The sequence below is a fragment of the Leptidea sinapis genome, chromosome 17 (genome assembly GCF_905404315.1).
Source record: "Leptidea sinapis chromosome 17, ilLepSina1.1, whole genome shotgun sequence".
NCBI classification, from domain to species: domain Eukaryota; kingdom Metazoa; phylum Arthropoda; class Insecta; order Lepidoptera; family Pieridae; genus Leptidea; species Leptidea sinapis.
In genome coordinates, this window is record NC_066281.1 from 10,662,292 (window position 1) to 10,680,445 (window position 18,154).

The window sequence follows — 18,154 nt, forward strand, 5'->3', positions numbered from 1 at the left end:
AATTTTAATTTGTTTTTGACAGTCATACTCTGGACAAGATCTACTAATAGCAAAAGTATTACCTGAGCAATAGCAACAAGTAACATTCTCCTCATTTACATTACAAGAGTCACCAGTGTGTTCAGAGCCGCATTTGTAACATTTACATTTTGATCGGCATTGCAATTTCGTATGTCCAAATCGACAACAATTGAAACATTGTATAGTTGGGTATGTGTATAGCTCTACTGGTAAGGAATTAAAACAAACGAATATACGTTCCCGCAGGACCTGGCCATCGAATGTCAGAACAACATTTTGAGTAGATTTCCAGACAGGAGAACCCTCCACTATAGTCTTATAATTTATTCGTCTAACCTTGAGAACCTTACCACAACCACTAGGCACTGACACATTTTCAATAACATCCTCAATTGACCAGTCGTCGTACAAAGCCCATGCGCATTATTTGGAATGATGGAATAAATGCTTTCAAGTTCATCTTTTCTAAGCTGGAATTATCAATGAAGGTGTTAGCGTCAGTAAAACTTGAAAAAGATAAAGACATTCTGTTCAGTTCTTTTCTGTTTGTCACAACATAGAACATAAAGGATAGATATTTTAGTGGTGTAAATATGCAAAATGGAACACGAGAGCTCGATACCTACATGCGCAAACGCTAGGCGTGGCCGCCATTTTATGACCAGTGGGCAGTAACACAATTAAAGAAAGTTGAAAGGTTTCAAAGCGAGTGACAGCTGCCAAAGATTTCATTTTCGGGCCAACTAACAGATGGCACTACAGTCTTCTGAAAACGTTAAGCGTCTGTCCCACCCCTGCCCATGTCAATAGTCAATAAAGTCAATACTCAACTGACAAGTTGACAAATAAATAAATTTACAATCTACCAATCATTGAATCATAACAAATATTAGATTAGTTAACAATAACGATGCATTAACAATATAAAATCAAATCTGCACAGTAAAGTGTTAATTATCGTACCTTAAATGTATTTAAACTGTTTTTAGGCTTGGAGATTAGGCAACTAGTATGTAGTTGGTAGAGTGTGATCTCAGTAAACTACCTTTTTGAATTTTTTAATTTTACTGACTTACATTAACTATTTTATAAAATGAATAATTCCAATAGCAGTTCAAATGTTAGAGCACCAATGGAATCTACTACATCTTGGTCCCATCCGGGAAACCGATTTCATAGATTTTTGGCTCTAATTTTGATGTGTTTTCTTTGTTTTGGTGAGTTTTTTCTGTTCATTCTGCTCTGTGGGATTGTTATTATTATTATATCACTAAGCTCATAACATATTGTTTTGGACTTTCAAATTCATTGTATGTTTACACATGATATAAGTTCTGTTTTATTTTAGGTTCTTACTTCTGCTATGATACTCCAGGTGCTTTAGCAGATAACTTCAAGAGTGACTCCCATTTAAATACATCTCAATTTGCTTTATTATATTCCATATACTCTTGGCCAAATGTAGTTTTATGTTTTATTGGCGGTCTTCTTATTGACAGGTAAGTAATTGTATGTTGACTCAAATGTCTGTGACTCATTGAAAATAACATGTATTGCAATTAGTAATGTGTTAATCTGACACTGTACTCTCTGACCTCATTGCAATGATAATAATATTGTATGTTTATATTATGTCTTGGCTTTGGTAGTGAAGAGAGTCAACCCACATTTTATGCTAAATGAGTTAAAAGCACAATTAGAATGAGAATAAAATATTTTTACTGCTGGTGAAGAGAGACAACCCACGAATTTTAACTAATAATAATAACAATGGTTAAAGGGGATTATATGAAATTCCTTAGTATAGTTTTTGCACTGACACAAGTAATGTAATTACCTCATTATCTCAAAATTAAAGATTGTGGGTTGACTCTCGTCCAACTCTACCAAAGTGATGTGCAACAATTGTACAGAGTTATTGGTAGTACAACAAGTAAGCCCTCCTTAAAGTCCGGCAACATTCCTGTGATTCCTCTGGTTTTGCAAGGTGGCTTCGGTGATCACTTAACACCAGGTGATCCATATGCTGGGGGAAGGGTCATATTGCATCAAGCAGTTCTAATATGGTGTAAAGGAGTAAAATATCGTACTTATTTAAAATGATAAGGAATAATATTGTATTTATGTAAAACACCTTTTACATTACCACATTATAATTGCCAAATTATTAAAGTATTAAGATAGATATGGTAATAGTATGTTATCATTAAGAGATAGAGAGAGATTGATAAGAGATAAATTCTATCGGGGACTATTCTGTAGACCTATATAAGATAAATAATTCTACCATATATTATTTTGTTATATCTCAAAGGGCTTATACAGCGTTTTTGTTGGAAGCTCCCAGATGGCTTATTTTCTCCAAAACCTCCAACAAATATCTTTAATGTATACAAAAATTTAACAAATCATATACCTTCCTTGAGAACAATGTAATCCATTCATCAAAATCGATGCAGTAGTTTTTGAGTTTATCGCGAACAGTCAGACAGACGCGGCGGAGGACTTTGTTATATACTATGTTAGCGATTTTATTGTTTTATTTACAATGGGTATTGTTGTTTGGAAATTTTATAGAACAACCTTAAGTTTTGTTCGAATATTTTTGTGACTAAGTAAATAAGTTCGTAGATGTAACGCATTATTGGAGAGCTAAGAAAACGGTTGCAATTGTAAAATCTGCGAGCCAAGTTGAATATCGCCTTTTTTTTTGTTTTTAAGGCATTTTAGTAGATAAAAATCTCAATAAAATATTGGAATAATATCGCTTTTCGTCTCGCATTTTTAAACTTGGACTGTTAATTGTTGTTTTAATATTGATAAATAACCAATCGCTTTTATAAATCTGAAGAAAAAAAAAAAATTAATTGATACTTCTTTTTAAAATAATTTGTTGATTTTGCATTTCTGACTTACTCTGATAAAAGCTAAAAAAAAAATAACTCAAAAATGGTCCACTTCTGCATTATATTGGTTAAAATTATATCAAATCCTATCCAATCTCAGGAACAAATCACCTCTTATCTGTCTTAATTAACAACTTTTTCTAACTACAACCCTGCATTTTGATGATAAAATGTAGTTGTCCATTCAAAGTCATTATTTACTCTTACTCTCTCCATAACATATTTGGGAGAGCATACTCTTCTCTCCAGAAGACGCAGTGTTGGCAGGCCCCCCACAAGATGGACCGACGATCTGGTCAAGATCGCTGGAATACGTTGGATGAGGGCAGCGCAGGACCGATCATCGTGGAAATTTTTGGGGGAGGCCTTTGTCCAGTAGTGGACGTTTGCCGGCTGATGATGACTCTTCTCTCATTGATATTGCTGTTGATTTTATGATTCCTCTGTTGTCTCAATAGGAACATTTGGGGCAATTCATTGGTTCAACTCAAATTTAGTTCTTGATCATCATAACCACATTAACTATTGCATAATTATTATTAAGTATTCAACCATTTATTCAAATTCATATTAATATTTATATTTTTATTAATTATTAATAGATTGGGAAATGAGACAATCAGATTTTGCTAATGTCAATAATAATAATAATAATAATAAATTAAAATATTAATATAGATTATTTTGTGCAGAACTCTAATTATTTTGCCACATTAAAATTAACTTACTCCATAAGCTATCTGCTAGCGCACATCCCATTAAAATCAGTCCAGCAATTTTGAAGATTTTTAGAAAATTGGTCTTCTAGTAATTATTTGATATTACAAACAGATACTTCACTTTCGGCACTGCAACCATATATACACATTTAAAACTTCAACTATTTCTATTTTGTAAATTTAGTACTTATAGAATATTATTGTTTTTTTTTAAAAGCATACGAGCAAAGAGAAGGTCAAAATGGATGATGATTAAATAGATACTTAATTACGAGTGAAAAAAAATTGAATTTTGAACGAAAGTCGTAAGAAATGTTTACTAAGAGAGCACGGACGAGTAAAAAAAGAAGGACTCCGCGCCGTGATATCAGCAAGTGAAGCACCTTTATGCTAGTGTGTGTGCGGTTACGGGGGATTCTAGTTACACAATTTTTTCTCCCTTAAATAATCATATATGGCCACAAATACTTATATAGTATCTTTTTTTTTAAATATTTTATTGATACGCAAACTAATCTGTCACAGAAGATGACAATTCTCATAATGGCCGCCTATCGGCCTGTAGTAGTGTAAGTGTGTGCGTGGGGCTATGTATTTACACGTTAATCGGCTTGTTTTGGTGCTACACTGTTATGTAAGGTGACACGGAGTCCTTATTTTTTTCTTAGTCCGTGTATGAGAGATATATTTTTTCATTTCTTTTACACCTGCCATAATTATGTTGTATAATCTTGTCTGTTTCAGATGTTTTGGTGTGAGATTAGGTACAATAATATACATGTCAATATTGTTTGTTGGGGCTGTAGTATTTGCTTTTGGCGTTTACATAGATAAGTTTTGGCTTATGATACTAGGAAGGTTTATATTTGGGTAAGAGAATTATTTACTTTTTTTGTACTTATGTGTAAGTCTCAACCTTTGTCTATTTAAGTTGCATCACTGTAATTTTATAAAAAAAGTGTAAAATGCTGAATCGAAAAATAGGAGTGGCAATGAGTTTCTTGCCAATTCCTGTTCAACACTTGCATTTGTAGTCGAGCGTCATAGGGGACGCCAAAATTGTTTTATATGAGTTAAAATAATTTTATCAAAAATTAGCAAGAGTCGGCAACATCGACACAGGACCACTCAAGACAAGTGGTAACAAAACCAGTGGTAATTTGTAAACATTATTGAGTTTTGGTCTGAATGGTGCCGTAGCTAGTGAAATTATTGGGCAAATGAGACTTAACATCTTATGTCTCAAGGCGACGAGCGCAATTGTAGTGCCGCTCAGAATTTTTGGTTTTTTTCAAGAATCCCGAGCGGCACTTTAGTGTGATGGGCCGGGTGTTCTGTGTTTATATCTTACTATTTTGTTACAGTATTGGAGGGGAGTCTCTACAAGTGGCTGTCAACAATTATGTTGTGTTGTGGTTCAAAGGAAAAGAGCTCAACATGGTGTTTGGGTTGCAGCTATCATTCTCGAGATTTGGAAGTACTGTCAACTTTTGGGTCATGGAGCCTATATATAGATGGGTTGCCAATTATTATGGTGGCTATGAGCGTTTGGGTGTAACACTGTTCGTTGGTTTGTATGCAATCTATTATAATTCTTAATCATACCCATTATGTACGTATATTTTAAATTTCATCTTACAAAAATTCTCCCCAAAAATAGGGTAAATATAGTTTAACATGGGTCGAATGTAAGATGAATTAGTTTGCTAGTTTTCGATTTCAGTAACTATCTATTAGATAATATTATTATATTTTGAAAGGTATTATACAAGTTATTCAAAGTTGGTGTGGTGACATCAGTTGTACTGACTGATTGATGTATGTCATGTTGAAATGCGGAACACACCTTTTAAACAAGATTGATATGAGCTTGTCGAAGGTTAGAGAGTTGATAATGATGACTAACACTGACTAACATTGAATAAATGTGTGACGAACTTACTAATAGAGAAATGATTTAACGAATATATAAATATTATGACATTTATAAACATTGAAAAAAAAAATTACATTGAAATATGTACACTTTTTTTTAAACGAGTAGAGCGGTCGAGACAAGAGTTAGCTGTGAAATACAATAATAACTTCATGTTAAATTCTTACTACGTACTTACGGCAAGCTAAATATTTTCTATGCGCCTTTTAAAAAAAACTGACTACAAGTTTGTAGTAATAACTTCAAAATGAAGTTCGTATTTAACGGTTCTTATTTAGTCAATATTTTTAACATTAATGATTTTTTTTAGAAAATTTATATATGTATCTCTAACAAAAGTTATTTATAGTCTCGTACCAGATTTTGGCGAGACAACACGTCCTGAGGATGCCTCGTGTAGAGGCGAAACACGTGTCGAATTGTTTTAAAACAAATATTGGCGGAATTAACACTAAAGATAACTTAAATCATTTGAAATATTTTTTATTAAAAAATAAGTGATAAAGGTTTTTTATCTACTCTGAAATATTATTGTTTAACTGTTAAATTACTTGGTGTAGGTACTTACTTTAAAACACCCACTCATAGAGATGTATTTTTATTTATTGAAACTCGAGATACACAATTATGTTCGCACATTGATAAGCGACTCAAACATAGATCTCGACTCGACAAATATGGATTTGCGTAATCATCAATATGACAAAATAAACATGATATTAAACTGTTTGCTGACGATACATCTTTGTTATTTAAAATAAAACGCCAGCAAAAAACTTTCTGTCAGGTTGACGACGACATTGCTGAAGTAGTAAATTGGTTTAATGTTAATAACTTACTTTTAAACGAAAGGAAAATAAAAAGTGTAAGGTTTACACTTCCAAATATAAACCACCAACCAACACCTATAAAAATTAATAATGAAAAACTTGATGTAGTAGAAACGACAACATTCCTAGGCATTACATTAGACTTTAAGCTACAATGGGGTGCTCACATAAAAAACTTATGTAATCGACTTAGCTCTGCAGTATTTGCGATAAAAAAATTAGGCAGCTGACAGATGTTGAAACGGCTAGACTTGTATATTTTAGCTTCTTTCATAGTGTCATGTCTTACGGAATTATATTGTGGGGTAGGGCTGCAGATATTGAAAACATATTTGTGCTGCAGAAAAGAGCAATTCGAGCAGTCTATAAAATGCGTTCAAGGGATTCATTGAGAGAAAAGTTTAGTGAAATAAATATTATGACAGTACACTGCCAGTACATATACGAGAACCTCCTATACGCCCATAAAAATATTAGCCAATTTAAAAAGAATAGTGATGTACACAGTGTCAATACTCGAAACAAACATAAACTCGCAATTCCATCTACTAGGCTCCGTAAAATTGCTAAATCTTTTAAAGTGATTTGTGTTGTATTTTATAATAAACTCCCAAATGAAATTAAAATTTTACCTATTAAAAAATTTAAATGTATCGTAAAAAATAAATTAACATCTAAGGCCTATTATAGCGTGAAAGATTATTTGAATGATAAAGATAGTTGGAATTAATGTTCTAAATTTTGTTAATGAATATTGTTATACTCATTTGAATGCTATTGTAACTTTTGTACTTCATCCTGACTTGCACTAAATAACTTATTAAGTTTTACAGTGAATAAAGATTTTTTGACTTTGACTTATAAAAATCCGTTGATGATGCCCGCCACTTATCAATACCGTAGAGACTCGATTATTCGGACTATTTCTTGTTATGAGTCATTTGGATAATCAAAAGTTCGAATTATTGAATAAAAGTTATTTTTGTACTTATTACTACCTAACGAATGGAGTACCCACGTGGGTACTCAATGTTAATGTTGTTTTTAAATTGTTAAAATAGTAGGTAAATCATAAACTTAGTAGGTATACTAGTGGAATAGAAAACACTCTCCTCATTACAGAGAGTCTAAATTTAAAATGTCTTTACCATAAATTGAATAATTTAATAATACGGTTTAAAATTTAAGGTTGTCATATTTTAAAACACTTTTTTGATTTCCACTGCCAATACCTAACCTGGTTTAAACTCTTTGTTGGCAATCCGTATAATCGCGAATCTATATAACTTAGGTCCGGATAAAGTCTGTATGTTTCGATTTATGAACATCTACGTTTATCAGACGCTGTTACGGTGAAGGAATTGAATTTAACGATTGTGTGCAAGTAGTTTACTCAACAAGTACAAAAACGTGTTAAATCTTGATAAAGCTTCTAAAAATATGAGGGATTGCTCATTTGATTCGGATCGAATGATGTATTTGCAAATAAAAATACTAATTGAACATAATATTACACTCTCCTGTATCTTCGAGTCCGACTAAAAGTAGTAAACATTCATGTCAATAGTTTTTCTTAATGATATCACAGACTGGGAATGGAGCGACCATCCTTAGGCTATTTAATTATATTTTTTTACTGTACGATAGGTATTACGTTGTAATCCATACTTTTATAAATCAATCAGCTGAGTTTGTTGCTCCCGTTCTTAGGTCTGAGCGTGAAGGCACACTATTTCGAATGGATAGTAGTTTTTGACGTTCAATAAGTGATTTTAAATCCTTTTTTTAGTAAAAATATTTGAATTTGAATGTTTTTTTGACGTTTCAGCATCACTCACGTGCTTAGGGTCTCTCATATGCGGTCTCATTTTGGGATGGATGGATTATAGAGCCGAAAGAATATTGGATCGATCAGAAAACAATGCAAATGACCCTCCGTTTCGGCTGGTGGACGTTTTGAACTTCAAACCAGTTTTTTGGCTGGTCTCAGTCATATGTGTGGCATATTACTTGGCAATATTTCCATTTATTGCCTTGGGAAAGTAAGTATTTATTAATTTTATAAAAAAAATCTTAATAGATAAATCAACTTACACAGATTTTAGTTAAACAATTGACAAATAAAGTTCTATTTGTTAACTTCGATATTACTCGTATATATAAGTGAGATAGCAATATTGGAACTACTGCTCTAACTCATGACTTGTCAAAACCTAAGTTATAGTTCTGATGTGAAATTTCACATATTATTATTATATTATTTAAACGTTCAATAGGTTATTCTTTGAAAGAAAGTTCGACTTTAATCCTCAAGATGCAAATACAGTTAATTCAATGGTATATCTTCTGTCTGCTGCCTTGAGCCCATTCTTCGGTATCCTCATTGACAAGACCGGAAGAAATGTCACGTGGGTTATTCTCAGTATTGTGACGACAATTGGATCGCATTTTCTTCTTGCATTCACATTTGTCAATCCATATGTTGGAGTGGTGAGTATAAACACACTTCATATTAGGGGCCGTCCATAAAAATTACGTGACACGATTTACATGATTTTGTGACCCCTCCCCTTGTCCTTGTCAAAGCTTGTTACATTTTTGTGAGACCTCCTCCTACCACGTGTTATGTCACATATTTTTCAATTTTACATTTAGAAATTTATGAAATTGAAACAGCAGTGCTCTAAAATTATTTTATTTTCATTTAAATTCAGCTAGCAAGCATTTAAATGCAAAGTTTCTGTAATGCAAGACTTTTTTATTTTAAGATTCCATTTCACTTTCAATATTGTCACTACTTTTCACACCTTCCCAAATGTGTTAACTTCGTCCTGTACATTTTGTTTTTTTTTCTTTCAATATAAGCTGCACTGTTTTGATTTGATTTATATATATATATATATATATATATATTTGATTTATATTTATATTGAAAAAATGTGATGTCACCAAATTTGCGATCCCTCCCCGCCCCTTGTCACACAATGTCACATTTTGTCGACCTCCCTCCCTCCCTCTTGACTTTTGACGTGATTTATGGGTGGCCCCTTACTGTAATTAACTAAAATTTAAAAAGAATTTAACACTTGTTATTGTACCTATACCATACATACAATATACTAACGTATAGACAAACAAAGAACATCTCTAATGGAATACAGCAATATAGAAGAGGAAAGCTAGCTAGAAACTGTAACCGATTTTAAATGTCAAGTCGTAAACAGTCAGCCACTATTGGAATTTGCTCCTTAATATTTTGATGAGGTATTAAAATACCAATAAGGCACACACATTCACAAATCAAAATGGGTCATGCATTATCGGGCTGTCATATCGAAAATCATAATCTATATACCTTTATATAAATGAATTGCTGTTCGATAGTCTCGCTAAAACTCGAGAACGGCTGGACCGATATGGCTAATTTTGGTCTTGAATTATTTGTGGAGGTCCAGAGAAGGTTTAAAAGGTAAATAAATATGAAAATGATCGAAATTAAATAAAAACAACAACTTTGTTGTTCCTTTGATGTGTCCCCTGTCGTTCAGAAATCAAATTGAAAGAATAGTTTAAAATGAATAACTAATTAGAATCTTTATATCTTTCTAACTTTCTCAGGAGGTAAAAACACACTTTAATAAATTAAATTATTGATTTTGTCTTATATGATTTCTTTATATGGCAATACAACGTTTGCTGGGTCAGCTAGTCACTAATAAATATATTGTAAGTACGTGTTGCGTATCATAACATTATGTATTTATTAATGTCAAACTCTCGCCGATTTTACAAAGCCGAGTAGGTAACAATAGTCAAGCAACTGATGTTGACAGGTAATTTGACAAACATTTGATTTCAATTTGTGATACTCTCATAAATCAAAGGAAATCAATATGATAATGTAAGAAAAAGTTATTTATTAATAAAATCTTTTATTTATTATTATATAAATTTTATTCTTAGTAACAATTCTTGAATATTTACATTATAATTTTGTGTATGTACATTATTAGTATCATTATTTAATCCTATAAAAGTAACAATTGGTTAGAGTGAGAGAGGAGGAGCCTGCCAACAGCTGCCGTATGCGTGAGAGAAAGGGATGCCAGACAGACTGGCGCCGTAACGCGTTACGTTACGAAGCGTTTTAACATAAGTTATCACTTCGAAAACACAACGGTGTTATAAATAGTACAACGGTACTATTTTTATTATAATAAGTATAAAAATCCAAACATTAAATTTTAATAAATTCGTGACATGGATAGGTATTGGAAATATAATTACAGATTTGGTTGCGTAATCTACACATTGTATACAAGCGATAAATCTGTTTGTTTGTATGTGTGTTTTATATTGCTCACAATATTAATTTTGATTATTTGAAATCAAACAAATATGCTCCAGAATCATGATAAAGGCTCATTCCCACAGAACACTTATAACGAAAATAAATATTCATTTTAAATTACATATTAAATTTTATAAACAAAATTGAACTTAATATATAAAATATTAAATGAAATTCTTTTTAAAGGGTTAAATATCTGAATTTTTAAATTGATTAGTCGTAAAATTAACATTTATTTTAATTATCATCGATTTATTATAATATTATCGTTATTTATACAAAAAAAAAGAAATGACAATCTTCCAGTTTCAAATCCAATTGGAAATTTAAAAAAATGAAAGCAAAACTTAAAGTATTCTGTTGTCTCTTTTTTATAAAAAGTATTTTAAAATATGTGACTAATTTAATAAAAATAATACTTATGTCAAAATTTTAGATATCACTGGGAATATCTTATTCTCTCCTTGCCAGTGGACTGTGGCCTTTAGTTGCTATGATCGTTCCGGAAAATCAACTTGGAACTGCATATGGAATGTATGTTTATTTTATTTTATGTGTTTATTGATTGATACTTAAATATATTGTTATATTTCAATACATAGTGAAGAAGAACTTTTAAAATATTTTTTAACAGTGGGAGGAATCCTTGTACTTGAGGCTAGCTGGTGGGTCTTTTTCTACGGCGAAACTGTAATGTGCAAGAGTTATTGTGTTTCGGTGTGAAGAGCGCCGTAGCTAGTGTAATTATTAGGTTAATGTGACTTAACATCTTATGTCTCAAAGTGACGAGCGCAATTGCAAAGTCGACCAAAATTTTGGGTTCATAGCTCATGGGAAGCGTGCGGTGACGATGATGCGGGTACCATGATTTTTGTTCACCCAATCGTACACATATACCCTGTCTTGCCATAAATATTGAAACAAAGAAAAATACGTTTTTCTTAATTTTACAGCGTGTTAGTTTAATAGATAAATATAAAATAATTTAAAATATAAAAAGCTTATTCGAAATGGTCATTAGCTGCAATGCAGTCCTTTAAACGTTGAGGCAAGTTATCAATAAAAGCTCTAAAGACTCTTTCCATGGAAAAATTCTTCACTGCCCATCGTACGGATTGTTTTAGTTACTCCAAATTATCATGGCGTTTAGAGCAAAAACTCTCAGCTCTAAAACTGACCATAAATCATAATCCAGCGGATTTAGTTCGGGACTAGACGACGGCCAGTCTTCAGCTCTCATGAAGTCCGAAACGCTCGTTTCGGACTGATTTCGTACAAGACTGCGTAGACCGAGCTTTATGACCCGGCGCCGAGTCTTGGTGGAAGGACCATTCTTGGTTATTGAACATGGTGTTGTTAAGGGGCTTCACTACCTTCTCAAGAATGGTATCTTGATACACTTGTGCCGATGTTTTGATACAATTTTCACAAAAGTATTTCTCAGTCACTCCTTCATAGCTAATACCCCACCAAACCATCACTGAAATCGGATAGCGCTCACGTAGGACTCTGTCGACTAATTTGGAAACTTCCTTAGAGCTTTGAGCATAAATACAGTCATTTTGTTTGTTAAAATGTTGCTCAGTTGTAATAAAATTCTCATCCGTAATGAAAATTTTTCTGTGACCTCCCTTTGCGTGCCGCTTCAGTAGTTGTTTCAATTTTACCACCCTATTCTTTTTTAAATTATCAGTTAAGAAATGACCAGTACTTACGTCTCTTATAGGCTGCAAGTCCTACGTAATCTTTTAAAACACGCGACATGGTTCTAGGTGCTATTTTCATCTCCCGCGATAAAATATTTTGCTTTCGGACAGGATTTTGAACAATCATATAGAATTGACAGATTCCAAATTCAAATGTAATATTTTTAATTGTAACAGTATTTATGGCCAGACTAAGTATATACACACAGTATACATATCGCTCATGGGAAGAGTGCGGTGACGATGACGCGAGTTCCATGATTTTTGTTCACCCACGTTCACCAAGTGCTCAACTCGCCCAAAGAGATTTTCACTTCAAAACTATTGTTTAGTTTATTACAGAACTAACGGTTGCTCATTTTCTCCAATCAAATAGGTTCTTAAGTCAAATTGGTGTGTTGTAGATGTCAAGCGGTACAGAACCTGGGTCTCGCGACTGTCATAATACTGGCAGGTGTGATTGTTGACAAGTATGGATATCTGATGTTGGAAATGTTCTTCTTGGGATGCCTGTTCAGTAAGTACTACTGTACTGTTGTTGTAGATGAATTCAATGAGTTTTCACCTGAGGGCCCACCATGAACTGTTATTGCGATTCAATTGACGACCTAAACTGAACTGCTTTGCTATTACAACCAATTATCCAATTTAGGTTGACGTCAAATCAAGTCGGAAATTCAATTCGTTCATTAATTCGTACCATGAGGTGATATTTCAACCTAAACTGGCAAGCTTATGTGTCAAAGGGAGCGATTCAAAATAAGTTTGTTAATAACTTTTAAAAAATAGTAAAAAATACATAAAACATACAGAAAAAATGGAATTGATGAAATATGCGATTCAAACCCCATTCAGTTATAGAACTGCAATTGAATCGATAATTAAAAGTAGTAGTAGGAAGGCCTTCTGATGAAATGTAATCACCGCGTCTCATAATCTCTTGTAACACCGAAGAAGGGCGTTACCGATCCTTATATCGTCACCTTTTTGATATAAATAGTGATTTTCATTTTACTCGCTGCTGTCAGGTCGGTCTAAACGTTAGTATATATTTTATGTTGGAAACTCACTTTTTTCTAGTACTTAATAGGAATTACTTGATATTGTTAATTACTACGAATAAAAAAGTAAAGATGGGTGGTGTTATATGGATTTTTTTATGGAATAGGAGGACATACGAGTATACGGGTCACTTGATGTTAAGTGATCACCGCCGCCCACATTCTCTTGCAAAACCAGAGGAATCACAAGAGCGTTGCCGACCTTTAAGGAAGGTGTACGCGGTTTTTTGGAAGTACCCACGTCGTCCCGGAAAAACCGCACAAGGAAGCTCATTCCACAGCTTTGTAGTACAAGGAAGAAAGCTCCTTGGAAATCGCACTGTGGAGGACCGCCACACATCCAGGATTGGTGGTTTAACGAATTTTAGCTTCACTTTGTTCCTATACGATTAAAGAACGGAATGATCTTTGTTCTGACCCATGACTCATGATGACAAATGTTATCAGTCAAAGTAATTATTATGTGCTTCATCCTCACTTCCGCCCTCTGTTATCTATACATTGAATAACTGTCCGTAACCAAGTAGAAAATGTACATTGAGTATTAGTTTTAAAAGAATACTTGCTGTGTTCATAAAGAATACTTTATAGAATTTTGGCATTTTTTTTATGGAAGGACAAACGAAGGTTTCTGAAGGTACCCATATCTTCCTTTAAACCCTGTTTAAGGATCTCTCAAGGAGCTAATTCCATGGGTTGGTTATACATGGAGAAAAGTTCCTTGACAACCGCAGTGTTGAAGAGGGGATGGTGGGGAACTAATTGTGGGAATGATATCGTAATTTGTAGCGTGTCATGCGTTATTCAATCTGTTAAATTTAATTCAAATTTTGCATGAATACTGACAATATGATGGACAACATATAGGCTACGTATTGTCACGTTAGATGCAGATACATACTGTTTTATAGCGTCGCGGACAGCAGCTAGTTTATAATATGACCATATAATCGAATAATAAAAGTTGTATTTGTAAACAACATTTGTTTTGTACAAGCATATACATCGCCCAATAAAAGGCTTACTAACTCGACTTTACCGAGTGGTAGTGATAAGAAGTTTATGTTTCTTCCTGGTGTTAACATTATGATTGGTGTATTAAATAAATAAATAAATATGGATGAGGATGATAACGACCGTAAGGGTCACCTGGTCGCATTCTCCTGCAACACCAGAGACCACAAAACCACTTCTTTTGAAGGTCACATAACCTGCCCAAAAACATAAAATCACTCTGTGATGCCAAGTTAAGGGTTCCTTCAAAGGTCTCGGAATTCAATTAAATAATAAAATACCAGATAGTATACTAGGACTCACTGAGCATAAATTTAAGAATATATTAAAGCTTCTTTGACAAAGAAGGCTTACTTTATTACAGTAGATTATAAGAATAAGAATAATGATGCATGGTACATGTTTGGTTCTGCGCAGGCCACCTAAAATTTTATAGGTTGTATTAGATTGAATAGGCTAAGTTGTTATATGATTTAAAATATGGGCTGGGAGTTTCTTATCAGTTCTTCTCCCCATGTCAAAGCTCTTCTACGAACTAGAAGTGTCATGAAGTTTATTTACCAAGTGTTGTTGCAATATGTTAATGTCACTATATTGTAAATAAATATATTTCTGTGTACGTAACAATTTCTGGAAGTTACAAGGCCATTCATAGCCCGCCCCTTCAATGCTGCGATGGATTTTGATCGAAACTATCAAGGATTACAATACAAATTAGTTTTTTTTATAGTTGCACTGATTGCCGCTGTACTTATTTATATAATCGACTCAGCTAATTCGGGCGTTCTCAATCTCTCTCCAAGTGCCAGGGAAGGTCTAAAAACGTGAGTAGTTTGATTTTTCTGTAGATTAATTTTTACCTTATGTTTTAGCATTAAGTACAAAAATACAAATACAAAATCATTTATTTCGATTACTCGTACAAATTAACATTTTATGCTGACCCCCACACTAGGCGTCGCCTGTCTCGTGGGGGAAATAGTAAAATTAACAGAAAAGAAAATTATAGAAGCGGCTAGTGACAAGCTGATTACTAAAATTTAACTAATCAAACAAAGAAATGAACTAAATGATAATAACTATACAAGTATTAATTGTGTGTATATGTAGGTGAAAGTGTATGTATTGTGTATATGTGTATTTGTTAGTACCTTAAGAAGATTTACGGTTTCCATATAGGATAGTTGTATTAAATTTCTTTGATAATAGCTCTTTAGACTTGAGGATGGAGTGTTTATATAGCTGGACGAGTTTATTATAAATCCGGGGATACAAAAAGTTACAGGCAATTTGTAAACAGTAACAAAGAAAGAATGTTCTTGTACGAACGAATATTCGTCTCGAAGGACCAATTTGACTATGTAGGTACGAGCTGTTGTTACTATACGACAGTCAAAATAGCTCTTTAGCCTTGAAGATGGAGTGTTTTTATAGCTGGACCAGTTTATTATAAATCCGGGGGTACAAAAAGTAACAGGCAATTTGTAAACAGTAACAAAGAAAGAATGTTCTTGTACGAACGAATATTCGTCTCGAAGGACCAATTTGACTATGTAGGTACGAGCTGTTGTTACTATACGACAGTCAAAATAGCTCTTTAGCCTTGAAGATGGAGTGTTTTTATAGCTGGACCAGTTTATTATAAATCCGGGGGTACAAAAAGTAACAGACAATTTGTAAACAGTAACAAAGAAAGAATGTTCTTGTACGAACGAATATTCGTCTCGAAGGACCAATTTGACTATGTAGGTACGAGATGTTGCTACAATACGATAGTCAAAGATGTTGTTTAGTTACGTATATTTTTATATTAAAAGGGTGTTGTTGTGAATTTCGATGAACAAGCGTGGTAAGTATTCGTCGCGAGATCGTATTGATCGCGCTTGTCGTGTAAAGTGTTGAGTGAGGAAGGTACAATAAATAGGGTTATTCCAGGACCACGCTCGACGCTTAAAGTTCACGTAACTTTCGCATCAGGAGACTTCACACTAAACTAAACTCTTTCCCGCAATACTTTAAGATAGCGCAGCCGACCTTGTTTGTTCCTGAAGGATCTGTTTATCGAGAGGCGCAACGTTCTAAACACATATATTATGTATGTTGGGCCTCATAGAAAGCATTCCTGGTGCTGTAAATTGTGACAGCTGCGAATTGTGACAGCTCCGACCAGGAAGAAGTGGACGCGGCCCCCGGAGACAGTGACGATCAGACACGACACGACGCACTGACACAGTCTGACAGGATCAGAACTAGATATATAGCACAAATATTACCAAACACTAGCATTCCGGAGAGGCAATAGGCAACTGTAGTGTTAAATGTATTGTAAATATTAGAATGAATTATAAAAAATTGATGTTAAGTATCAAAATTCGATCCTGCAAACACGTATTACGATTTTTGATGCTTCAAATACTTCGTACCAATTTTTTGTTTGTTTACATAGAATACGATACTACGAAATTGAGTTACTTCGTACCGCGTGCAAAACACCTGCCGCCTTCAATTAGCCTGAAATGTCCTTAAATTTTAGGCTCACTATAAATAGCGACGAAAGGGAGAACCTGTTAGCGAATTGTGACAGCTCCGACCAGGAAGAAGTGGACGCGGCCCCTGGAGACAGTGACGAACAGACACGACACGACGCACTGACACAGTCTGACAGGATCAGAACTAGATATATAGCACAAATATTACCAAACACTAGCATTCCGGAGAGGCAATAGGCAACTGTAGTGTTAAATGTATTGTAAATATTAGAATGAATTATATTATAATAGCTAATTGAATTTTATATTTTGATGATATATGAATATTGTATGACTATTAATTAAAGGATTATATTAGATATTAGATTTTTTATTACTTACCTTATAGAATTTTGGCCTTGTGTTTGTTTTTATGGAAGGACAAACGCGGGTACCTACTTGATGTTAAATGATCACCGCCGTCAACATTCTCTTTGATGTACGCGCTTTTTTGAAGGTACCCATTGCGTATCGTCTTGGAAACACTGTACAAGTATCTCTCAAGGAGCTCATTCCACGTTATACGTAGAGGAAAGTTCCTTGAAAACTGCAGTGTTGAGGAGGGGATGGTGGGGAGCAAATTGTGGGAATGATATCTTAATTTGTAGCGTGTCGTGCGATTATTTTTATCTATTAAATTTAATTAAAATTTTACATGAATACTGACATTATGAGGGACAACATATAGGTTTCGTATTCACGTTAGATGCAGACACACTGTTTTATAGCGTCACGGACAGCAGCTAGTTTATAATTTTTTTTTTATGGAATAGGAGGACAAACGAGCATACGGGTCACCTGTTGTTAAGTGATAACCGCCGCCCATACTCTCTTGCAACACCAGAGGAATCACAGGAGCGTTGCCGGCCTTTAAGGAAGGTGTACGCGCTTTTTTTGAAGGTACCCATGTCGTATCGTCCCGGAAACACCGCACAAGGAAGTTCATTCCACAGATTTGTAGTACGTGGAAGAAAGCTCCTTGTAAACCGCACTGTGGAGGACCGCCATACATCCAGATGGTGAGGATGATATCCTAACTTGTGGCGTGTCGTGCGAAGGTGGAATTCGGCGGCAGGAATTAG

The 18,154-nt window shown here is 33.9% G+C and overlaps 1 protein-coding gene and 1 long non-coding RNA gene across 2 annotated transcripts; both read left to right on the forward strand.

Annotated features, from left to right (window-relative positions):
* The first annotated feature begins 869 nt into the window (after positions 1-869).
* Positions 870-17,392, forward strand: LOC126968926 (major facilitator superfamily domain-containing protein 1-like). Its single transcript, XM_050814128.1, has 10 exons — positions 870-1,238; positions 1,370-1,520; positions 4,391-4,516; positions 5,011-5,216; positions 8,241-8,454; positions 8,689-8,902; positions 11,200-11,297; positions 12,874-12,986; positions 15,275-15,368; positions 17,078-17,392. Exons 1-10 carry the CDS (start codon positions 1,115-1,117, stop codon positions 17,268-17,270), a joined length of 1,533 nt encoding a protein of 510 aa, XP_050670085.1. The 5' UTR covers positions 870-1,114; the 3' UTR covers positions 17,271-17,392.
* Positions 15,382-16,856, forward strand: LOC126969032 (uncharacterized). The gene is made up of 2 exons (XR_007730329.1): positions 15,382-16,101; positions 16,294-16,856. It is a non-coding gene; the product is annotated as an uncharacterized LOC126969032 (long non-coding RNA).
* Positions 17,393-18,154: the final 762 nt, after the last annotated feature.

What these genes read in the sequence shown, in the direction of transcription:
- LOC126968926 (XM_050814128.1), top strand. Translation starts at nt 1,115, where the DNA reads ATGAATAATTCCAATAGCAGTTCAAATGTTAGAGCACCAATGGAATCT. An exon ending in GGCGGTCTTCTTATTGACAG is followed by an intron (nt 1,521 to 4,390) that starts GTAAGTAATTGT and finishes TGTCTGTTTCAG; the next exon opens with ATGTTTTGGTGTGAGATTAG. An exon ending in GCCAGGGAAGGTCTAAAAAC is followed by an intron (nt 15,369 to 17,077) that starts GTGAGTAGTTTG and finishes CTTAAATTTTAG; the next exon opens with GCTCACTATAAATAGCGACG.